Source organism: Pogoniulus pusillus, chromosome 28 (assembly GCF_015220805.1).
Source record: "Pogoniulus pusillus isolate bPogPus1 chromosome 28, bPogPus1.pri, whole genome shotgun sequence".
NCBI lineage: Eukaryota > Metazoa > Chordata > Aves > Piciformes > Lybiidae > Pogoniulus > Pogoniulus pusillus.
In genome coordinates, this window is record NC_087291.1 from 7,282,003 (window position 1) to 7,307,548 (window position 25,546).

At 41.1% G+C, this 25,546-nt stretch overlaps 2 protein-coding genes across 7 annotated transcripts in view; one reads left to right on the top strand and one right to left on the bottom strand.

Moving 5' to 3' along the window:
- Positions 1-8,361, top strand: part of JAZF1 (JAZF zinc finger 1) — a 186,967-nt gene extending 178,606 nt beyond the window's left edge. The window contains exon 5 of the mRNA XM_064167022.1: positions 5,944-8,361. Coding sequence (XP_064023092.1) covers positions 5,944-6,120 — 177 coding nt within the window. The 3' untranslated portion in view covers positions 6,121-8,361. The remainder of the gene's footprint in view (positions 1-5,943) is intronic.
- A 711-nt stretch (positions 8,362-9,072) lies between these two features.
- Positions 9,073-25,546, bottom strand: part of TAX1BP1 (Tax1 binding protein 1) — a 63,425-nt gene continuing 46,951 nt past the window's right edge. For 5 of the 6 annotated variants that reach the window (XM_064167016.1, XM_064167015.1, XM_064167017.1 and 2 more), the window contains 8 exons: positions 24,672-24,765; positions 23,509-23,627; positions 22,149-22,274; positions 20,414-20,485; positions 16,732-16,906; positions 16,258-16,406; positions 10,835-10,920; positions 9,073-10,202 (listed from right to left, as the gene is read on the bottom strand). In XM_064167016.1, coding sequence (XP_064023086.1) covers positions 10,001-10,202; positions 10,835-10,920; positions 16,258-16,406; positions 16,732-16,906; positions 20,414-20,485; positions 22,149-22,274; positions 23,509-23,627; positions 24,672-24,765 — 1,023 coding nt within the window. In that variant the 3' untranslated portion in view covers positions 9,073-10,000. The remainder of the gene's footprint in view (positions 10,203-10,834; positions 10,921-16,257; positions 16,407-16,731; positions 16,907-20,413; positions 20,486-22,148; positions 22,275-23,508; positions 23,628-24,671; positions 24,766-25,546) is intronic. The other variant, XM_064167019.1, reaches the window with a different exon arrangement.

The window sequence follows — 25,546 nt, forward strand, 5'->3', positions numbered from 1 at the left end:
TTTTCTTTTGTCTGGCCCTAGGTGACGTACGTTTGAGAAGCAGAGACATTATTTTTAGATGTGTTATTTGTGTTACAGTACTGCTCAAAGGACCCACTAGGGATGGGTCTCCTTTTTACAAACAATGTGCAAGGATAAAAGATGGCCTCTGCACTGAAAAGTCGTTACAGAAAGGTAAATAAGACAAGAATGAGTACAACAAATACTCCTAAGGAATGGGCTGGGGCAGACAATGGAAACTGTGATGAGAACGTGTTTATACACAAACCCAGATGAGTATCAGAAGACCCTACTGGCCTCCTGCCCAGCAGCTATCTCTTGGTGGTTTCCCATAGGCAGTGCAGTAGATGTGAGTCATAAACATTCAGTTGTTTTTCAGGAAATTCTTTTTCTTTCTCTTTTCCTCTTTTTCTTTTCTTTTTCTTTTTTTTTCCTTTTCTCTTCCCTCTGCTCTCCCTTTCCCTCTCCCTTTCCCTCTCCTTTTCCCTCTCCCTTTCCCTCTCCCTTTCCCTCTCCCTTTCCCTCTCCCTTTCCCTCTCCCTTTCCCTCTCCCTTTCCCTCTCCCTTTCCCTCTCCCTTTCCCTCTCCCTTTCCCTCTCCCTTTCCCTCTCCCTTTCCCTCTCCCTTTCCCTCTCCCTTTCCCTCTCCCTTTCCCTCTCCCTTTCCCTCTCCCTTTCCCTCTCCCTTTCCCTCTCCCTTTCCCTCTCCCTTTCCCTCTCCCTTTCCCTCTCCCTTTCCCTCTCCCTTTCCCTCTCCCTTTCCCTCTCCCTTTCCCTCTCCCTTTCCCTCTCCCTCTCCCTCTCCCTCTCCCTCTCCCTCTCCCTCTCCCTCTCCCTCTCCCTCTCCCTCTCCCTCTCCCTCTCCCTCTCCCTCTCCCTCTCCCTCTCCCTCTCGCTCTCGCTCTCCCTCTCGCTCTCCCTCTCCCTCTCCCTCTGCTCTCCTTCCACCTCCCTCTGCTCTCCCTCTCCCTCTGCTCTCCTTCCCTCTCCCTCTGCTCTCCCTCTCCCTCTCCCTCTGCTCTCCCTTTCCCTCTCCCTCTCTCCTCTTCTTCAAGAGCTAAACAACACAAGCCTCTGAACTAATTTCTGAAGCTTGCTTGCTTCTTCTCTTATTATAGTTGCTGACCTAGACAACATTTTGTAAGTTTGCCACTTAGGGACTTTTCCCCCTTCATTTATATGATACCTTGCCTTTGATTTTTAGGAAATCATCTGTATGATTCAAAGGAACCCTGAGATCTCAGCCTTGTTTCTGTGAAGTTCCCCCTTACATGATTTTGGGTTTACTTCCACATTTCAATGCCTTGTCCAGAAGTGTGTGGGTAATGTGTTTTGCAAGATGCCACCTGTAGGAGCTAAAGTGTGGCTTTGTGAAGAAGGTGCCAATTAGTTTTCATTTTATTCAGCATCAGCTGTGTGTGGCAGTTGTTTGGTCTCTAACTCTGGAGAAGGACATTCAAAATGTATGTAGGGTGTAGGTAAACTTACTCAGGCAACCTCCAAAGAGCAAAATTAAGTTTGATACTTGATAGATAAATAGATACAGCCCCACCCTCCCCCCCAAAAAAATAATGCATGTATGCTATTAGAGAGAAACCCCCTAGACCACTTGCCAGAATTTCTCTGGTTTGTGCAAATACAATGACAAAAGACTGATTTCCACGTGTACAAAATGTTGCTTGACTGCTTTTTGGCCTTGGCACCTTTCATGAATGCCAAGGCATTGGGCTTGTCTTTTCTGGCAGGTAATGGGACAGAGGTCCTAGGCCTGTTGGGTAGGACAAACCACTGAGAAGGCTGATTGAAGAGAGACAGCAGAGCTTAGGGAGGGAGAATACTGAAGTGAGAGAGGAAAAGATGGGAATTTACTTGAAAGAAAGGAGCAAGCCAGAGCTTGCAAGTTGAGCAGGAAAGAACTGGAGCCACAGAGAAAAACTTCAGAAGGAACAGCTAGGAGACAGAAAAACATTTACGTCTGTCAAGCCTGAAACAAGACAACCTCCCAAACCATCCTTGATGTCACTCTTGTTACTTGAGGGGGGTAGCAAGCTGTCTGCTGTGTAGTGGCTTCATGAGTCCTGCCGTGCAAGGGGTCCTGCCCGGCAAGTGCCCTCGTGTCCATGCAAACTTCCATATCTCCTCCTGATCTAGTCCCAGGTTAATAATTGTTTCCTCCTGTAGAAGGTTTTAGAGTGCCCTTCTATACTACCATCTTCTTCCTCAATCATTTGTGTGAGTAAATAATGAGCAGCTTAAGTAACCAGAGCAATAAAAATGATGTATGAGTTTGGCAGTGGGATTTGCCATACCTCAACAAACTCAGCCCAGACGTACAACAAGGTGTTTACATTGCAGGAGTGGAAAAAGCACCAAAGAGCAACTGTAATCTAAGGAGGGATTTCTTCTGGACAGGAGCACAGATCAGGTTTCGTGTCACACCAGCTCCTTGTACGCTGCAAGAGTTTGCTATTTTCCAAACCTTCCACGATCCAAGTCATTCCATGTAGGTTTCTGGTTTAGCATTTCCTCAGTTTTCTGCCTGAAAGTACTTCTCCCCTTCATCAGAGGGTGTGGTGCACTTGAGGCTGAGTGGGTGGATTAGAGGAAGGAGTTATCATTGGCACGGAGCAGTGAGGAGATGTGCGACTGCCAATTTATGGCATCTGTAGCAATTGAGACTGGCTCTAAGACATCTTAAAGTGATTTCTTACCAAACTTAAATCCCTAGGCAGGTTTCTGTAGTTTCCAAACTATACAGAGGGTTTGGAGATAATTTTGGTTTTAAAATTTCACTGCAGTAGCAGAAGTTGAGAAAATCACCCCCAGATTTTCTCCTTTTTGGAGGATGCAGATCATTAACTTAGATGATGACAGATGCCTTAGGACAGTGTCATGCCATCTCCCTGCCCCCACACCACAGTGGTCCTGTGGGTGCTGAAGGCTGTAACTTTGTGCAAAACCATCTAAAAGCTGCCTCAGGTTCCCAGGTAGTTTCAGGGAATTCACTTGGCTATTTTTGAGGACAGTTTGTAGCTTTGATGTGCTCTTGTCTGTCCTGGTGGTACAGCATTTCTACCTCCTCAGAGTACTCTTCACCCAGACGTAACCTGCACCAAAGGCAGGTTCACATGTCTGGTTTGACTTGGAGACTGAAGGTTCGTATCTCCCACATCTCAGCTGACAGCCATGCAGGACTTTTTAAGGGAGTAAAGGATCATTTGGGGGCTGAATTTGCAACTTCAAGTGAGGGTTCAGTGCCTGGCTGAACTAGAAAAGAGAAGCATGGATTTGTGGGCAGAGCAGCTGCTTGCAGCCTCACACCATACCCTTTTCCAGGGCAGGCATTTTAGGCTGTTTTTCTTTCTAGATTTCTGAAATCAACCCTTCCAGATACCCAGGCTGTCCTAAAACACCACTTCAAGTGGTACAGACTACCTGAGGTGTTAGAGTTCTGACAGGAACAGTGCAGTGCTCAGCTGCAACTGAAAGCCCAGGACTGTTTCTAACGTCAAAGATGAAAAAGACAACTCTGCTGCCATGGCACAAGTAACCTCTGAGAAGTAAGAACCAGCATCCTGTGTTGTGAGAACACCGCAACTGCATAGGTAACTGAGTGGCTTCTCTTCCAATTGCCTTTCTCCCTGTTTCCCTGAAGGAGATCTAAGTTTCTTGTTTGCTCTGAGGAGCTGTGGATAGAGCAGGGCAGTGGAGGACAGCATGCAAGGGACCATGTGGCAAGGGGACTATCAGCAGCAGGAGCTATATCTTCCAGGAGCAGGACATAACACTCCTGGAGATTTTTACTCAGAATAAGTTGGAGTAGGAGGTAGGGGAGGGGGACAGGAAGTATTAGCAGGAGGGTGGTATTGAAGGTGTTAACCTTGCTGGGTTTGCTTTCTGAGGTATATAGAGGCTTCTGAGGTTTTAGGAGTTGTAGCTCTGTTTACTGAGGACTTTTTCTGTTTGCCTTTTTTAATGCAAACAACTTATCTAACTTGTTTCATTGCTATGAGCTGCTGCAGCTCATTGCTGGAGCTTCCACTGCCTGTAACCTGTGTGTTGATTTATCTGCACTTGTTGCTTAGAGTCAAAGAGACTTTTGCCATGTGTAACTCCAGGCAGTGGTTCAGCAAAGACAGAATCCCTGAAACTAATTAATATTCAGGCTGTTGATTACTGTTTGATATTTTTTAATCTAAGAGCTATATCTGGAAACTTTAGAAGGCCTCGGGGCTGGATCTTTTTGTCCTAAACTGCCTTGGCATCTTCTTTGGTTTCTTCCTAGGAGAAGCTCTAAGGAAAGACAGTTTACCTTTATTTGTCAAACATCCAGGCTCTGTTACTGGGTGCAGTAAAAGAGACACCTCCATTAAGCAGTGTGACAGCAGCTGTTGCGACAGCAGCTTCTTCCATCCTGCTGATCCTGGTGGTCCTTTCCAACCATAGCTATTCACAGTGATTAGATGTTGTGCTAAGGGATTTGGTGTAGTCAAGGACTTGTCAGTGTGAAACTAATGATTGGACTCGATGGTCTTTTCCAATCTAAGAAACTCTGTGATCTGTGAACATTCTGATCATTCCTTCAGATTTCTTTTTGCCAGAAATATGTGCAAAGGAGGACAGGGGTAGGGTTTTGACTTCGCTTTGGTAAAGTTCTTTATTCATCTAGCAAAAGTGTTGTCCATTTCCTGGCAGTACCAGTGTAAGGGTGTGAGGTGCTGCTTTCTTTTCATTCTCTCTCTCCAAAGCAGAGTGGAGATCAGCTCTCTTGTTTTAGCTGTAGACTATTCCCGAACAATGGCTATTTTCAAGACGGCTTCTCTGGATTATTTTTCACTCTTTAAGTATTCCCTGCAGTTAATTCTTTGGAGACAATGTGCAAACTATCAGAATTTGCTGGTGCCTAAAGACATCTCTAGAAACAATGACACAAAGAGGAACAGACACGCCGTGGGGGGAGCTTTGGGGTTTTGAAGAAGTGTGACTCCAGCCTTCATGCCAATTCTTTGTTCGCTTGCAAATGAACCTCTGACTAAAGTTTGTGCATGCTAGCCGGAAAAATGTCAGGCAGCAAAGAGCATCCATGTGTGCGCCCGTAAAGTGGTGCTGTTGGGAACTGCCATATGTTACAGTATCACCATGGTTGGAAGAGACCTCACAGATCATCAAGTCCAACCCTTTACCACAGAGCTCAAGGCTAGACCATGGCACCAAGTGCCACGTCCAATCTTGCCTTTGAACAGCTCCAGGGACGGTGACTCCACCACCTCCCCCAGCAGCCCATTCCAGTGTCCAATGACTCTCTCAGTGAAGAACTTTCTCCTCACCTCAAGCCTAAATCTCCCCTGGTGCAGCCTGAGGCTGTGTCCTCTCATTCTGGTGCTGGCCACCTGAGAGAAGAGAGCAACCTCCTCCTGGCCACAACCACCCTTCAGGTAGTTGTAGACAGCAATAAGGTCACCCCTGAGCTTCCTCTTCTCCAGGCTAACCAATCCCAGCTCCCTCAGCCTCTCCTCGTAGGGCTGTGCTCAAGGCCTCTCCCCAGCCTCGTCGCCCTTCTCTGGACACGCTCAAGCATCTCAATGTCCCTCCTAAACTGGGGGGCCCAGAACTGAACACAGTACTCAAGGTGTGGTCTAACCAGTGCAGAGTACAGGGGCAGAATGACCTCCCTGCTCCTGCTGACTACACCATTCCTGATGCAGGAGATGTTGGGAAGATACAAATCTGCATGACCCAGGTAGGTTTGTTTCGTAGGTTGGAGCTGCACGGCTTAGTCTCCTTGTCCCACCTCCTATCTTGAAAGAACAAAAGATGCAAAACACTCAGCAGGGCTCCCAGCGGTTGGTGTGATTTTGCCTGTAAGGTTAATCCATGTGCAGCTTCTAACTGGCAGCCGTGCCCAGAGCACCTGACCACTAACCCTCTGCTCTCTCACCGACAGAATGTGAACGGTATAAAGTACCACGCCAAGAACGGCCACAGGACGCAAATCCGCGTACGCAAACCCTTCAAGTGTCGTTGTGGGAAGAGTTACAAGACAGCTCAGGGCCTGCGGCACCACACAATCAATTTCCACCCCCCCGTGTCTGCTGAGATTATCAGGAAGATGCAGCAATAACATGCTGGTCACAAACGTGCCAAGAAATCCTCACCAGCAGTTGCTGATTTTGAGAACAGCCACCTTGTTTTTTTTTTCCAGGGGAAGCACTCAGCAACCCTTTCAAACCAGTTAAAAAAATGCATGCTTTAAACTTTTCTGTAATTTTGGAATGATGTATCTTTGTAGAGGTAAGGATTTTGTACATTTGCACATGTAATCATCGTACCCATTTTCATGACTTTTGAGATAAGGTGCTACAAAAGCTAGAGGTTCTTCAGAACATTTTCCTCCAAAACAAAAATCCTGGGGAGGGGTGTGGGGGGTGGTGCATATTGAGTTGTACTGAAGTGTTGAACAGGAGAGAGGGGAGGAGAGCTTGGCACTTGACACCCTTTCAAGATTGTAACGATGCATCTGTCATTGTGTGTGCAAAACCAAAACGATCCCACCCTCGTCAAACGCTAGTTAACATGCCTTACATAATGGAGTTATCAGTGGAGTAGCAAGTCTTTTAGGTAATGGAAATATAAATAAGAAAGAATGTTTAACATAATATGCTAAAAATATTTTCATACTTAAATAACATACATAAAAAAAAAAGGTGTGCTTGCTGTATTTTATATTATCCTGCAAAGCTTTTTATTTCTTCTCCCTCTTGAAATGCTGAAACCCTTGCCATCCAAACTAGTAAACAATCACTTTAGTGTTAGCAATTACTGCCTTTTTTCTTTCCTTTTCCCCTTTTCAAACCAGATGTCAGATTCTGTTCGTGCCCATCAGACTTTTGAGGACCAATATCCCAGTCCAACTAAATAGCTACCCCTGAACTATCTCTTAAGAAAGACACTTGGAAATACTTAAGTGCAAATTTATGTGTGTGTGAGAAACCATTATCTTCATCTCAGATGAAGTTTTAAAGCACTTTGTAGTTCTCTATTGCCAACAGATTTAACGTTTTATGTGTTGCCAATTCTTGCAACTGCCGTAGGAGCATGTGCCTGTGGTTGCAAATAAAAATTAGAAGTTCTACGCATGGATTAAGGAGGTCCATTCTTTGTGCTAAGGGAGTTTCTGCTGCCTCTCCCTCAAGTTCATTGTAACTGAGATTTTTCTTTGTGCCTTTTCTTGCCCCTCCCCCCCCCCCCCTTTTTTTTCTTGCTTCTCGTTGTAGGTCACTGCATTCCATTTGGAAGTGTCTGTTTAGCTTTACCATTACTTTTGCTGAACTATGACATATGAGCCTTACTGAAGACTAAGTGCTTCTTGCAGCAGGTGGTCAGAGACTGACTTAAAACAAAAGCCAACATGAGAGCTTCGTGTCTGGACCATACCTGAGCATTTGTTGCTTGCCATCCTGCCTTGAGTGTTCTTCTCTCACAAGTGCTATTGGAGTTCAGCTGGCCAGGGGTGGACTCGGGCACCCCTCGCCCTGCCCAAGCCCCAAAACAGTTCTTACAGTGAGGGTTAGGGAGGAACTCACCGTGTTGAACAGTCATCGCCTTTGCTTAGTTCCTGTTCTCTTAAGTGCAAAAGAAAGCTCAGCTACAGGAGGACTGAGCTTTCCCTCTAGTTTTTTTTTCCCCCAAAGCTTTAATGGAAAACTTTGTAAGGATGACAATTAGCTATTCTCCAGCAGAGTAAAAAGCCTCATTAAAACACTTGGGAATCATCCTAATGTGGAAGCATTTTGAAGGAATCAGTATTTCAAGTCTCAGAGAGGTGACAGCACTTGCACTGTGCAGTGCCATCAGCCAGGTTTAAAGGATGATCCAGACATGAGACCTACTGGTACACGCAGGGCCCCAGGTGGCCGCTTCCCACCTTCTGCAATTTTGGCAACAGATCTGGCCAACAAACAGCATTTTGGCTCTGCTCCTAGTGCAAGAAAATAAACTACAGGCTGGGTAAGTTCATTCAACAGCTAAACAGTCGTAAAACGTCATTGTTGCATGTAAATTCCTTTCAACTATAAAAATGAAATTCCAGTTTCTATTTACCTACTCATTGTGACAGTATTATTAAACAGGTAAAGATGGGACTATTTTGTTATACTGTGTATAGTGAATGTATTGTACTGTGTCTGTGAAAAGTGTGCTTTAAATTATATTTTCATATGTTTTGTTGGGGACAAAGTACTTTAAGTTTGAAAGTGACAGAGGTTTGTTTTAGAACTGAAGACGACTTAAAGAATTCCTGTTAAGAAAGCTGCTTATAAATGTAAATCAAATCACATTTAAAATAAACTGCCTCTGACCTGAACAGGCTGCTCTGTGCTCCTTACTGACCTAAACAGGCTGCTCTGTGCTCCTTACTAACCTAAAGAGTTAAGGTCTTGGCCTATATATAGTACTGTGTTTGTTTATTTTACTTTGCTATCATCAAACCCTCTGCAATAAACAAGTGGAGCAGCTGGAGCACTATGCCATGAATGCACAGAACTGCGCTGTCTCCATGTGCATGTAAGAGAGGTCCCTGCCTTGGCCCAGTCTGGTGTTGAGGTTCTCCTGCCTTGTCTTGGGATACCAACCTGAGGCTTTAAAGCCTGCTGTAACTGTTCTCATGTACTGCTTAGGAAAAAAAGCTGTTTTGACAAAGCAGTCTTTTGGTACTTCATGCCTTACATCAGTCCATTTCTTGAGGCAAAGTTTACACTTTAAAGAGTCTAAGACATAAAAATGGAACACAAGGACAATAGAGTAGCTGCTACCCAAAGCACTGCAATTTATATCAGGCAGTTTAATAAATCCTGCACTGACCAGAATATTGCAAACGTTCAGGAGAGAGCTGCACACAAGAACTACTCAAAATCTCACTCCTCAAGTCTCTCTCTCTCTCAAAGAGCATAAATAGCTTTGAGCAACAGTTTCCTTGTCATACAAAGCTGAAACATCATTTACTTTAAGTACATAGAGCCTAAACTCTGTTTTATCTCAGAATGAGGAACAGGGGTTAAAAAAAAGACCCACCAACTCCATGAATAATTTTGCTTTTAATGTAACAAGACTACTGTACAACAAGTGGAAAGCAAATTTACTTAATACAGTTAAAGTAAATATAAAATGTTTAGATATACACATTTCTTTACTTACTGGAAAGAAAGATATGAAGTTAAAATGCAAAAAGGTTTTAAGAGCCCTAAGCCAAAAAGGAACACAAGTCACTGCTGTGAAAATATAACAGCATTTCCTACTGAATGCAACTGCAACATAACAGCAATTATGCTTTTAAACAATTACTTTTAGGCATTAAAGCACAGCACTTTCAACTCAAAAATACTGCCTCGAGGTATAATGTTCTTAGAGTTATCCCTTAAGGCAAACACCCTCTATATAAAACTGAAATATCTGCCATTCCTTTTGTTGCAAGCATGTGATATCACCCTACATGCAGCTAGGTTTCAGAAAGGTCCTAGAAAAACTATCTTTTCATAGGGCAAGTAACATAACCTTCTGATTTAACTGTTACTGGAAGAAAAACTACACAAAGCTGCCAGGAGAAACAGCTGTTTATGATATTTTTAATTGTGCCTCTTACCTAGGGAAACCACAGGTGTTTTGGGGGGGCTTTTTAGGTAGCTGAAGAGCATCATGAAGCTGATCCCATTTTTTTTCTGAGGCTAGGTCATTCCTGTGTTCTTACAACTTCCACTAAGTAAGGGAATAAATAGCTACTGACACAACGGAGGTGAACGTTTTGTGGGTATTTTTAGTATGCTGTTAGGTAAAGAAGAGAACCCAGCAGCAGCTTACAGCCACAACTGATCACAGCTCCAATGAGGACGTTATTAGCTTTCAATCAGGTTTGCACGGTTACAGAAAAGCTGCACTGCTTTTGTTCCGTAGGTGGACTGCTCAGAGTTGGGAGGTTTTTTTTAAGCTACATCATGAGTAAAATGTGTTTAATCAAAATTTAATCCTTTCTGATCAAAGTGCTTCTGGACATGCCTCTCAAACCTTTGCTGGTCATAGTCAGGTGGGAACTGCTCGCTGCACATGGGGCACACCTTCCAGTGGCTCTCAACGTGTTCCTCAAACTTGCTCTGATCGTAGTTAGGTGGAAACATCAGATCGCAGAGTGGGCATTTCTTGTGCACAACGAAGCTTCACGAGGAGGCAGAGAGAAAGAGAAGAGGAAAAATGTCATCTGTTATTACAGAATAAATATGTACAAGCAGGGTCCTGCTGCCACTGGTGTTGGGAGCATTACGGCAAAGCTCAGCTTGAGCAGACTTTGCATCGAAGCAGTTAAACGTCTGCTGAAAGTGCTCAGTAGGGTTACAGCAGTTTTTACACAGGGACTCCAACAGAACCTGGCATTTTAAACGACACCAGTTTGACACAATTCCAGCTACCACTGAATACAAATCTATTGAATGTCTTAATGGCCAAGCAGTTTCATGGGAAACCACTCTGCCTGCTCATAAAGGTTTGCTCTTAGCAAACATAACACTTTATAAAAGCTCTAAAGTTAGGTTCACAATTAGGTTGGAAAGAGAGGGGAAGGAAACAAAAGTTATTCATTCATTTACTGAAGAAATGGTCCACGTTCCATCAAAACAAGGTATAGCACAAACCTGCCCAGTCTAACAGCACATTTGCCAATAGCTAACTGCAAAGCAGACATGCCCTGGAAGTGCCTCACAGTTCTTCTCCACCCCCACCCTTGAGTAAAGAAGCGCAGTTGTAGAGCAGTACCTCCATTCCATTAAAGACCAATACAAGGTAACATTTACCTGGAATCAAAGCAGAAACCTGTTTCCCGTTCATGCAAGAGAAGACTGGGAGGGTCAGGAGCAGATGGTACAGTGTTGTCATCATCCTATCAGAAAAATGAAGTATTTTAAGTCATACCCACTGGGCAACACCTTTTTGTCTTCTCCAAATCCATTTTTTGCAATAAAGCATAAACACAGGTGAGATTTACCTTTCATTTTATAATCTCTGCAGCCTAGGCTTTACTTTAGTGTACAAAAGGGAGCCATGGTTAATGAAGAGCAAAACACAGAATGCCTTTTGACCATGCACCTAGAGCAGAAATCTGTGCCAGAACTGCCAGAAGGCTTCTGCCAGCACAGTATCTGCGGAAACACAGGTCTGCAGGTCACCTCACTGACTGCCTGGGGGCCGAGGCAGAACAGAAAAACCTGTGTTCAGCTGCATGGGGGCACCACAGTACAAACACTAGCAGCACTTCATCGAGAGCTACGACGCAGCAATAAATCCTAGACAACAGAATGTCACGCCAGGCTTTACAGAGCTGTCAGTTTACACTGCAGCAGGGAGGAACGAGACACCGACTGCCACTCAGATGCTCGTCTCCTCACAGCCAGCCATGAGTGATCAGCCAGGCTTGCCGTGCCGTCCCCCCCTGCCACGGGCACAGCAGCTAACCCGCCCTATCCGGCTGCCTCCTCTCAATCAGCTCAGCAAGCCCTGCTCTCCCTTCGGCGACACTAACAGCCCATCAATAGCCGCAGCAGGCACTGATGAGGGTCGCCCTGCTGATGGACAAGCACGTTCTCGTCAGGGCTTCCATCAGGTTAGGAAGGCAGGTCAGCTTCCAAGGAATACACTGCTCCTCACTTCTCACTGAAGGAGAAGGAAATCTGCCTGCAATGGGACATCCCCAGCATCCTTCAGCACCAGCATCCCCACACGTACCTTTTTGCTCTACTACACAGTCCACGGGAAATGAGAGCTTTTAGAATCAAACCTGATTTACACAAAGGTTTGCCATTTAAAAACCAGCACTCTGCTGTCCCCTCATTTAGCACTTCAGTTGCACAATAGCTTGGGTGGGTTGTTTTAGCTTGCTTTGGGTGGGGTTTTTGCATTTACTTTACATATTTTAGTTATTTTTTCAGAGTTTTTCCTCACTCCCACCCATTTGTTTGGTTTTTCTTCAAATCATTTGGGCTACTGCTAGTCACTTGGTAACACAAAAATATTTACATCTTGTCTAATTTCTTTCGATTTTTGACAAGTGCAAAGCTACCATCTGTAGCTTTAACACTCCTCCTCATGTGAAAAAAAATCAGTATGCTCTCCTCTAGATAGGCACACACACAGCAGCCTGCACTGCTGTCGTGTTGGCACTAGCTGCACAAAAAGCAAGTATCAATAGTCCACAGAAAGCCTTTTCTGCTGCAAGCGACACTAACTCTGGCAGGCACTAAAGGTATAGCTTGCTCAGGACCCAGTTCAATTAACTGTAAAAACTCAGAGCAGCCTCTGCCCTGTGCACCAGCTAAGAATGACAATACCCAAGTATATACCGATGTGCTGTTGTGATGCAGAATGTCTGTACCTGTCTTTTTGCTTTTGAACAAGCACCTAAAGACAGACCAGCTCCTAACCCTTTGTTATGCTTGACCCAAACAGGACAAGTGCCAATCCACACTGAGTTACCCTAAAGAGCATATCACAGAGACTACTCTTTCATTACAACATGGCCAAACAGCTGCAATGAGAACTGGAAGTGTCTCACAGCCAGTCTATTCACAACTTAAAGTCACCTGTACTCAGTCACCAACAACTACAAATTCTCATATGCTGTCCTGGGGTAACTTGGAACTTGTGGAGAACACAGATGCACCCCTGGTTTAGACCCCAACAGCCACTTGTGTCATTTCAGATGGACAAATTCCTAAAGCATACCCTGTAAAACAGAGAACTAAATGAAGGGATGAGGGATCTTAAGTCAGCTTCAGTGGGTCACAATCACCGCTTGCTCCCGGCTAGTCCAACCGGTGACACATTCTTTGCTCTCATAAGAAGAGCAGATTTTTCAACCTCACATTTAAGATCCTGTCACTCTCCCACAGTAAAACAAATCATCCCCTGGAGACTGAAAAGCCAAAGTGAGAAGGTTAATGAAAGCTGCTTTACAGACAGTTTGACAGTAACTGCTGGGAGGCCAGGCCTCAGTGGCTCAGTCTGCACTGTATTTTAAGCACAGACATCAGCTTACATGCAAGACCCCATAGTCCACTCATCCAAGTTATCTGGAAGGATGCCTACACTCCATAGTTTGAAAAGGAGGCTGTTTAATCTGCCTGTCATGTATAGCCAGAGCCAGCTTTCCTGCACTTCAGACTGATGACTTGGACATGGCTGCACATACTCAGTCCAAGACCTCTTCAGTGCCCTGCAGCAATGTAACACAGTTGGGATGTGGCCTCAGGTCCTTATGAAGAGCCTGATACCACTGTGGTTATGTAGTGAGACAAGTGATAGGCCTTCTAAATTCTGAAGCCTGGATAATGAAGTAAAGGAACTATAAAGGATGCCTGCAACATCAAGACTTCACTATTATCACTGAACTGCAATTTTGACTCTTTAAAACTGCCACAGTGAGTTCCACAGACTATATAAATCGTGAAGACAAGCACAGCTTTAGGCAATAAAGCATGGTTAGAAAGGAGAGGTTGTCACCTGAAGAGAAGACAACCAGACAGTTAACTCACCTAGTTTTACCAAAACCAAAGTTGCCAAACTAAAATGCTGCTTTCACCATTAAAACTGTGAGCAGGTCCAAGACTGCCAAACAGAAATTAGACCCAAGTCATGTTATGCTGTACAAACCCACAGGCTGAGCAACCCCCAGCTCCAGTTTCTACAGCTCATCTTAACATGCAGCTACAGAAGGGCATTGTTTTAACAGTAAAGGGGCAGACACTGCTCACCTACAGGGCAACTGAACAGGAGAAAAGAATACAGATGCTTGCTTTGTGTATTTCAGCTATGCTGTGGGGAGTTATCTCTCTCCCTCTCTGCAGGCAGTGTGGTTTACCCAGAACATACCTGGATACAAACTGTCCCCTTCTATGTCTGTGCTATACAAAAGGTAGTAATTAGCTGCCAGGGAAAGATCAGGCTAATGAAGTAGGGTTTTGGCTAGGAAAAAGGCCATTTTGGGTTCATCTGAAAAAACATCAGTTTGTCAACTGCCAAAAGTTGCACCCTCCATCCCCCACAAACTTACTGTGACTAACAGCATTGTTTAAGAGTCTCAGGGTAGTTATTCTGGGCTTACTGCCAACTGTAATCTGGACTACATTTCTAAGCCTCACAATTTAGCATTAAATATACATAGACACACATATATGTACCTGTGTATGTTTTGTTTATGGACCTCTCCAATACATACCTGCTGCTAGAAATTACTTGCTCCAGAAGATTACAGTTTGGTCAATTATGGGAACATGAGCAAATGGAAAGTTAGTGCAGAGCAGATGACGGCAGGAACTTGTGGTAAGTCAACTATTCTGCACAAAATCACCACTGTTTGCATGCTGGTGATTAACACAGACCAGCTTACCCCTCTCAGAAATTAGGGTTTAATTAGCCTAAGAGTTCCAAAATCCAGGTCTCATCAGAGAGAAGAAGAGGGGCGGAATAACTTCTCTCAGTCATACTGGGAATGCTTCATTTAACACAGCCCAGGCTATGATAGGTTGGCTTTTTGGGAACACACTTTCACTCTCATCCAGCTTTTCATCTACCCTCTCTGCAGGGCTTCACTCAAATCCCTGCACCCCCAGGCTGTGCTGATACAGATCACTGCCTCAAGTCAAGTGCAATCCTTGTCCTCTGAACAGTCCATCCAGTTCAGAGAGAAGTATGTTTTGGGGGACCGTGTCAACAGCTAAAGACATCTATCAGAAGTCCAGACAGATGATATCCATTTATTCCTGGTTATTCTTTAAATGCTACTTTAGAGTTGTTTTACCTTTGAGATACTGCTATGTCTCTTCAGAAAGATTCCTGCACATATGGCCTATTTTTGGCAGAAGCAAGCAACTGATTCTCATTTGAAAGTAAAAAATAAAGATATAAATTACTTGATTTAAAGGCACCTTTTGTCAAGCTGAACTTTTGTATTCCATCTCATTACAAACATCCAAGCTGTGTCAGCAAATGAGCACAAGACTCTAGCAGTGTTTCTCCTGGGTTTGCAAGAGGGCAAAGCAGATAGATCAGAATGAACACCCTGCTAATTAAACTGAAGCAGATGACTAAAGAAGAGAAGAGCTTGTCATATGCAATATCTGCATCAAGACTGATCAGATTAAAAACGCAGAATGTGAAGTAAAGGTGGGCAACAGCATTAAGCTCACATTCTGTAGCTAGAACAGGCTGCAAAAGTTCTGACAGGTTCTCTAATTATTCACAGTAATGGACACTGGGGGCAAAAGGTAGGAGGGAGAAATACATTTTTCTCCATTATAGGTGCTGAGCACCAGGGCTAAAATCTTACCTGTCTGAACACTGATCAGTTTCTGCAAAGGTTAATAGCAATTAAATGTGGCAAACTAGACTAAATGAGAAACAGGTCATGATACCACTGTACTTGCAAAGAGCACAATACTTTGCAGAAAGGTATTTCTTGTTTAATATTTTTGAAGGTGCAAGAGTACTCAGAATAAGAAAGAGCAGTAAGTCTGTTCCTGTTCAAATGAAGACATACAGTCCAGCTGATTACAGAAGCCAATGTTTTTATACTGGAATGTGCAAGTTAACTGTACTAAAAAGAAAAGCTAACCAATTTCCACTTTCAAAGCCCTAAAGAAAGTGAGAATCCATCACCTCCAGTTTAATCAGCTTTAGGTAACAGGCAACTAGCTCTTCCAACTGCATGTCTAACAGCAAAAGAGCATTCAAGCAGGAACTATTAAAAGCAGATTTGCAAGACAGAACAAAGTATTAACACATTAAAGTATCTGACACAAATTTCCCACTCAACATGTAACTGAAGTAATGGTATCAGAACCCTTAATTCTTCTGTTACAATGTTGTTCCTACACACAAATGACAGATGAGTCATGGCTCTATTTTGAGCCTGAGCAGCAGAATGCTTGATTTTTTTCTACCGTAGTATTTAACAAGATTAAGAAGTTACTGTATTAATACCAAAACAAGTTGTCAGTAACTCAAGAGACCAGGGGTGCAAACACAGTATCATCAATTGATGTGTGATTTTGTCCCTGAAAGAAAGCAATATTCGCCTAAAGCACAATTCAGGGTAAAGAAAAATCAATTCTGCTTTTCCTTAACAATAAAACAGGGTTATCAGATATTGAAAGCCTATCTGCAACCCCTGACTATGTATTAATAAACACAGCAAGGAGAAAAGATAATTAAAAAGGCAACTTGCATTGTTATCCTCAGGATCTTCTAAACCATCAGGCCGACTAAGATTGCGTGAAGGCTGACTACACACCACATCATCTTCTAGCTCCCAAAAGGAAGTTCTAACAGGTGGCCTTTGGATCTCATCAGGATTAAAAGCGCCATCTGCTCCATCTAAAGAAAAATCAGAGTGTCTTGGTTCAGTACTGTTTGTATTCTGAGATTACAGATGTGCTACCTTGGATCTAAACATCAAAGCTTACACATTTTCAGTTAACGCAACATAAAGTGACAGAACTAAAAGGTCCTTCCTTAAAACACCTTAAAATGTCATTCCCATCAATAAAATGAAAACACTTCATTGATTCTCAATTAACAAAGGCACTCTACGCCAGTATAAGTACCAGCAGTCTTTAATCTGCATTAAATGACCCTCTACTTTTGGAACAGCGAGAAAGAAGTATCAGGGGACAGGATGGGAAGAGTGGAATTCATTTACCCCTTCTTTCCTGAATTGCATAAGGGTTTCCATACTGCAGTACTGGTAGTCTGCTTGGCACTGCAGGAACTGTCCCATTTTCCTCCGAATATGGGTTGCGAAAATGCAATGACTGTTGTGAAATCTGTCCTTCCATCAGCCTTCCAGCTTGATTTCCTGGTGTCCTGCAAAGGTCCTAAATAATGCAAATTTAAAATGCAATTAACCTATGGAGTCCTAACTCAGTTTTAAAATGATTATGAAATACACCTTCTAGCCGTCCCACTCTTTTCATCTTGACCTCGAGCCTAATATACCAGGCACTCATTTTCATACACAGCTTTCAAAGCTATTACACTTTGTGTGAAAAATAATTTGCCCTCTGTGAATTTCACGAGCAGAATTCTGATTCATCCTCCTTCCCCCACTTTACATCTGTATGTTTAGAGGTTAGCAAGGGCTTGTGTACAGATTTCTTCCAAAATACAAATTCTGGAGGAGTTTAAATGGTTTGTTTTATTTAATTCCATTCTTTAATTTTGTTTCAGAAAAGCTCAAACAGAGCTCTTAAAAAAAAATAGTTACAATTCTAGATTCTTGCATAAAATCCATAAAGATAATAACTATTATTAACTACTAAAGGGTTTTTTTAACTTCTAAACTGTTAAATCTGTAAGTCATATATATGTTAAAAAGACAGTCATTAAAGTGACTTAAGTGTGGTCAGTGCAGCAGCAGTAATTTATCCAAAGAAAAGTCTTTCTTATCCTGCCACTGAATAAAATGGTTATAGAGAGATAAGGCATGTATGCTGAAAATAGCCAAAGGAATACACCATTTGCAATTCAGAACCTAAAAAAGTACTCTGAGATGTAGAAATGAGAACAGTAATTACAAAATAAAGATTGTTAGGAGATATCTTTCCTTTCTAATCTTTCTGGTTAGCATTTTCTTCTGGGTTGAGTTCATGTGTAACATTTGCTAATGTAACATCAACAAAGATGGAAGCATGCCCTTTCCCCAAGACTATATTGAAACTTAAAACCACAACTTTGACTACTGATGTAACCACATGAGATGTAAAATAGCTCAAGTGAAAGGAATAAATTGATTTTTTTTGGCTTTTTAAATGCAGGTAAACTTCAGACCAAACTCTAGAACGTGTGAATGCAGAAATCAAGTAGTCATAACTACTCTGAAAACAAAGCAGCACTCAAATGAAAGAAACTGTACATTCATTGTAATACAGGTACTATCAGGTTTCAGACACAAAAGATTTAGACTTCAACAGCAACATCCTAAAATCATTTTCAAACAGGAAAAAAAATGGTGTCTACAAATGGTAAAGCAGCCTACAGAAAGTTACCTTTTTTGGAGCTCTGGCTGTAAGCACAGTGGTGTTTATTTTCTTTGCCATTCTCGTACAATACAAGATAATTTCTGTCCACCACCCTCCAAGTAAAGTACCCTCTTATGGAGATACAAAGCTATGCTAGTGTCACTTTAGATTATAGACTAAATTGCACATGATTTAAATGATTAGGCTGAAATGGCTAGGATTACAATTTTAAACTTTTAGTAAGGATATAAAAATCTAAATAATTTGTCTTTAGTCAATACAAAACAGGAGCAGTGAATTTGAGTCAATGCAGGAGCATTTGCTCCTGCAAAACAGGAGCAATGCATTTTCAGTAAAATTAAGATTTTCCTTTTTAAAATCAGTTACTTCTGCAATATGGAAGCAGCTAAAAATGACAGGCAATGGCATTAACACTTCAGTTTTAGCATTATGTAAGATTAAAAAGTGTGGGTCAAAGTGACTGTAAAAAGGCACTGTAAAATACCCTTAGATGTTGGATAGCAAGAGTAGAGACAGAGTAAAAGAAGTTAAAAACCCAAAGTCTGTAAGTATGTAAATAAAATAGAAACCAAGTCATTTTATAGGTTTGAAGAGACAGTAAATGAACATTTTTAGCATGCTATGTTTGGTGACATTTATAAACAAACACTGATAATGGAGTATAAATTGAAAAGCTGTTTACTATACTGTCCTTAACCTTTTAAATCATGGTTTCAGTCTAGCGAGGCACTTTGATCCTTCTCTGTAGTGTAAATATCTATAAATTTGCTAGACGAAGCTGCAAGCCTTTATAAGCTCCATACATTATTATTACAGTTGTTCACCTTCTGTGTTTAAAATTACTCCCTCCAGCTAAATTCAACTTCTACTCTGCATTCTTCTGAATTAGAAAAACATCAGATCTAAACAAATAAAAGATCTTACATCTTCATTTTAAGAAGTTCCATACTACCTCCAAGAAGCTAGAATTTTTACTAGAACATTCAGCTACCTTACTCTGAAAGGCATTTCATTTCAATTTACCAGTACACAAATTCCTAAGTATCTGTTCATAATGGGTTTAAGTAATTCAAACAATCCCAACAAACATAAAGACATTTACTATTTCACTTTTCAGCAAAATCTAGCTTTGACTGACTACCATATAATATCTTAGAGGTACCTCCAACCTGAGAACATTAGCATTAATATTTCTGGGTTTATGTCTGGTTTAACAATAACCAGAATGAATTTGATTTGGCAGTGAATCCTTCAGAAGTCCATTTTCTAACGTTACTTAAAAACTGGAGTATTGCCTATGTGTCTTCATTTCCTGACAAAGATTTTTCCAGTTGTAATTTACAGAAGTCACTGCTGTCACATTTCTAGCTGCTCTTACCACTGCAAGCAGAGAACTGCAGATGTCCAAGGATTTGGTTGTATGCACACATGATGAAAAAACTGCCAACTACACTGCTAAAATATTTACATCTTTAGCTATAGGGCAACACTGGGTAAAAGCAAAAGTAAATCTAACCAGTGATGGAAAAAATGTCAGGCTAGGTATGTACCATTCATGTGTTATGCCAGAATTCCAAAGGGACTAAGGTTTACTAATTGTGCTGCCTGACAGCAACTCATTCCTTAAAGTTTCAAGGGCAGAGTCCATCTCGAGGAAATTAAACCCCTGCAAGTTTTTTCCCAAGTGATGTTCCCACGGAGAGCAAAAAAGGCTGCAGCATGAGCTCAAAAAGAATCTTTTCTATTTGGTCCAGCAGCACATGTACTAAACTGGTATTAGCCTCCAGAGCCAAGAGGGATGAATCTCTTTCATGAGGAGATGAGAAGAATAAAGCAGGAAGGAGGCAGATTGGCGGCAAGTTTTCAGTAGACTAACAGTGGTGCTGCTGATAGGAGAAAGGAATATATGGCAAATCTGGCAGGAAATCCTACATTCTGTGAACTGTGCAGCTAGCTGCAATCTCAGATCATTAATTCACACAGAGCAATCCCTATCTGCAAACAGAAATAATTATTTCAGATCCTAGATGAAACATGCCTCTAGGCAAAGAATTCTAGGAACATTATATTTGACACCATCAAATTTTTATTAGATGTTGAAAATACCCTAGAACACTTACCAAATGATAAATGACAATGGGTTTTAAGTTGGTCTATTATGGTATAATACTTTTTAAAACATATATTAGTATTATTAACAGAACTTGTACTTTAAAATGGTAAATATGGAGAAGGGTGTTTAAAGAGCAAACAAATTCTCACTTAAAAACACACTGCAATTCCTCAAACCAAAGAATCATCTAAGTGGTGATGTACAAAATGTAACAAGAAAGGTGACAATACCTTCTCACTGGTAAAGAGTTCAAACTGTGATGCCAGTTCCTTTATTCGTCTCTCCTTTTCTGCCAGCTGAACCTTTATGAAAAGAAGTTTCAGGTTTCTGTATTAGTAATGAAACTATTTTCCTGCATGTAATATTGTGAAAATAAAGGTCAGCAATAAAGTTCATCCTTATGATGAAAATTATGGAAATCATTTTATCTAATCTAGTACTAGACTGACACACTATGCAATTCTTCACGACTCCTCCTTGCTTCAAACAGATTGTTTAAATAATCTTTCTCCACAAAGGGCTGTTTTAGTTGGACCTCAGTTACTTTGGAGACTGCCTCTTCATTTGTTTTTCTAGAATATACACACAATTCTCTGCACAGTTACCTATCAATTGTTTTCAGTTTTCAAAATTCCTTTTCCTAGTTTAGGTCAGAGAGAAATTTACCAGCTGAGGAGAAATGCTCACTTTTCCTTCACTACCTGCACCCTTCTGAATGATAAGTTTTGAACTGCAGCTAAAATGCTTTCAAATTTGGAATCAATTCCTTATTATCCCTGCTATTGAGAAGTTAAAAACAAACTTTATAGGCTGGATGTCAGGAGGAAGTTCTTCCCAGAAAGAGTGATTTGCCATTGGAATGGGCTGCCCAGGGAGGTGATGGAGTTGCCATCCCTGGAGATGTTCAAGGAAAGCCTGGATGAGGCACTTAGTGCCATGGCCTAGTTGATTGGAGAGGGCTAGGTGCTAGGTTGGACTGGATGAGCTTGGAGCTCTCTTCCAACCTGCTTGATTCTATGAAACTCATTTTACATTAAATTATGCACATAAACTGATCACTGCTAATTAGCAGAATGAAATAATTTGGAAAGAGATGTGAATTTTATAGAAATGAAATACTGCTTTGAAAAGTGTCAGAAAAGGACAGCCAACAGGGTGCTACAAAGAGCTGTAGAGCAATTCACATTTCATACAGTATTGTAATTTCTAATGGAAAAGGGTGTCCTGGAGGGTTCCTACAAGAACTGATATAGGCACAGTTCAATTCATTCTCTGTTTATCCCAGTGGGCAAAAGTGGGCACTAATCCTGTCAACTCACTGTTATTATTAGACTGAGAACAAGCAAAAATGCTGGTCTTAAGGAAATCTATTGCTTGTATCTCATCCTTGTTGACCTAAAACCCCACTTCAACTTATATATTACTATCACAGAACTTCAAAGGCTACACCCCCTTTGTAAGCTAAAGCTGGCTCCCATGACTTCGTTGCACATGTTGCATCGCTCTACTAAGACTATAGTTGAGATCCTCCAATAACAGTAATTCTCTCATGATTTTCAAAATAATGCATCACTCACCTCATGTATCTCTAGTTAATTCAGATAAAATGCATTACACTACACTGGCCATGCAGTATGCAGCATTTTAGACACAGGTGGCAATGAATATTCCTGTTAGTATCCTATTAAGCAATAGGAAATTAGGAAACTAGCCTGGATTTCTCTCTGATACAAGATTAATGCCATTTAGAGGTCTGTCTAAATCCATACCATTAACAGACTGATTTTATAACAGTCAGCAACCTCTCACCTTAAAAGAAGCATTACAAGATGGTTGTTTCTACTTACAGCAAAAATACATTTAGTATTTTTTCCCTGGTGAAACTCTTCATTATACAAATTACTAGAAACAAGCTAGTATATTAAGAACAAGATACTGCTTTCACAAACAAAATCTGTAACTTACTTTGTACTGATCCTCCATTGCTGCCAGCTGTAATTTTATACCCTCATTGGTTTTCACTTGTTCTTTCCACTTCAGCTCCAGTTTGGCTAGTTCATCAGCATAAACACTGCATTTCATCTTCTCATCCTACAGCAGATTATATCATAGCATCAGATATTTACAGTTTTAAGAGATTTTTCCACCCATCCCAAACAATTACACTCTGTAAATGGTCTTGTTCTAAAAAACACAGAGTCACAAACGGTTTCCCCAGAAATCAAGCCTGACTCAAGACTCTGCAGAGCATAGATCCACTGATCACTGCATAAATTATCTTCAATACATTTTGCTTCTTTCCCAAGCTTCCAAGATGATATTCCTCTTTAGCTTCACAGCTTTCAGTTTCTTTGTACCCTAATTACTTTGTAATCCTAATACTACACTGTAATCACAACTACCCTTTTCAAGTGTTCCACTTCAACAGAAAACTTTTCCCATGCAACTTTTACAACACAAATGTATCTTTCATCCAGAAGGTCAAAAGGCAAAGCTTTCCTCAAGCGTCACTACAGAACAACCAGCTAAGTCCTTCATACGCAGGATAATGAGTGGAATTACAGGACATTTGTTACATTCTGGAGAGCACATCAAACTAAAAAGATCTCATTGTGACATGAGAAGAGAAACCAGATGAACAAGGCAATACCCAGTGAGTAATTCTTAAGACAATTCTACAACAGTCAACTTTTCACTACCACCAGTGATAAAATACTTCATCATTACTGGATATATCCAAACCTGTCATGAGAAAATCAAGTTAAGACCGATATGTATATTTGAAGGGAATTGATATTATGGCTGCAGCAATACTGGTGCCAACTTTGGTCCATACATGTATGATTGAGCCCAAGCTAGTATATGTAGCATCCACTTGGACATCAAAACACTGTAAAAACCCAAGACAGTCAGATTTGGAGAACTCTAACACTTGAACAGCACATCAGAGAAACACTGCGACACTTGTTCCAGACATCAGCTGGCATATAGCAACGTGCCATATTTGACTTTTGACAGCAAATACGTGTAAAATATAATGGGGGAAGAAAAAAATTATTCAAAATCTTAAGCACAGAAGCAGTAGTGCTCATTTGTTTCACTACATCTGGGTTTTCCTCAGGAAACCTCATTTGGACTTTCTAACACCACAGGCAATCAAGAGCTGACTTGATAAAAATGTACTTTCAAACATTAAGATTTCTACCATAACTGCAGTGTATCACACAAACAAGGAAGGTAACTCAGCTCAGTGGGCTTTGTGGTTTGAAGACTTAGCACCTATAGCTATTTTCTCTTTGGCTTTCTGAAGCAGCCATTTACTTACTGCCAACATCTGCTTGTATTTCTTATACTTCTCTGCTTTCTCAGCAATTTCTTTATTCATTTCTCGTACTTGCTCCTTTACCGTGAACTCCGACACTATGTCAGATGGAATGGGGCTAACTGTGAACACCGAAGAAAAAAACAAGAGTATTGATTTTCTTTGCTTTCATAAATGAAAAAGTTGTGTAAGAGAGATAACAGATCAAATTTGGCAGTGCATCAGGAGCAGACTACTCCACGTTATCCTAGCAAACAGTTAATCAGAGGCAATCAGTATCATGTGGCTAGCGAAACACAGTATCCAGAGTCACATCAGCATGTCTGCGTTCAGTTCTTCTGCACAGTGAAGATGATCATAAGGACATCTCTCCCCACAGCTCCCAAGAAAGCAAATACGAGAATACATACATTATGCTATCATGGTAAATATTTTGTTTTTCCTTAAAAACATTAAATTCCTCAGCTTTATTCCATCACATATGATCTTGCAGAGATTTTGTTTTAGGAAACACCTGTATTTAGTTAAGATAGAAAGAAACTGACACAAATTACAACTGTAGTCTTACCAAAAGAGTGAATTTAGGCACATTTATCAATTTAAGTTGAATAATAGACCAGGCTTAGTTTTATCCTATAATATTAATGTTTTAGAAAATTAGTTTTGTAAGAACTTAAGCATTCATAGTAACTGTCACCTTTAAACATTTCCTAATAAAACACTACTGCCTATAATCATGAATAGTCTATAGATATGATCTTACCATCACATAATCAGAACTTCTCAGTGGATTTGATTTTACAGTAGACAGTCACTATAACAGAACCACAAAACTACCACGGTGCTGTACACAATTTGCAAATTTGGGAAGGATTTTTTTTTCCCTTTTAATGAACTGTTTATTATCTTGCAAAACCAGCTCTGTGTTAATTATCAAGCAGAAATTAAGAGTTCAGTCCTAGTGGCATTAACAAATACCAGCTGAACTGTTTTAAAAACGTTCCTGAAGTTAATTATAAATGTTATCACCTGCAGAAAAGAGACAAGATTTTCAAATTAATTCTCTTATTTCTAATTGTTGATTTAAAACAGAACCTGCTTCATATTATAACTAGGGACTAATTCACATAGGCAATACAAATAGACAAAATTGAAGCTGTTGGTACCTGGACATGCCGACAACTTTTTGTCTGTAACGATGGCAGTAGCCGCCTCAATGTTAGATGTATCTGCTGGTTTCTGCTGATGCCCTGCAATTTTCTTTGTGAAAAGAAATTTCGTTTTGGTATTGAATTAAATGACAGTCAAAGCACAAAGTAATGTATACTTGCACTATTATCTCCTCCAAAGATGGTGTAGATGGAATTGCTCATTAAAACAGGAGGCAACAATAAATATGCAAACACATTTCATTCTACCAACACTGAAATTGACTTGGTCTATCATTTTTATAATCTTACTTTTAAAAGTTCCTTTGCCCTAGAAACAGTAAACTTCTAAGCAAATTGTTAGAAAAAAATCTCATTTCCTAGAGAGACAGTTACACTTTAGATCTATTAACTTCAGTCTAATATTCCATTTGAAAATGGAGTCTGTACTACTGAGTGCTGGACATCTGGTGCCAAAGTAGTCAGCTTCAGTGTTTGTTACACAACATAACCAAAGATGTGGAAGATTTTTAAGGGATGGCCACAGGCATTCTGATATGACACTTCATTCACCATTGACCTTCTGGATGAGAAGATAACTTCCTGAAGCAATCAGGAATCAAAGCCCCATAACTACCTCACTGTTCCATGGACAGCTGAACTACTTGAGTCTGCTCTTCTTATGAATTCACACTTGTACATCTTGCCACTGCTCAACCATTCAAAACCATTTTCTCCCTTTGAGCTCCTCCCCTCTCAATCATAATTTTGACAAAATTCTAAAGAATTCTGCCCCCAGATCTGTTAGAAATTTGCTTACAGATTGGCTTATTTCTCCCCACTTCACTCTGAAATCCTCCTCTACGTTCTCTATTTCCCCTTTGGGGGTTGGA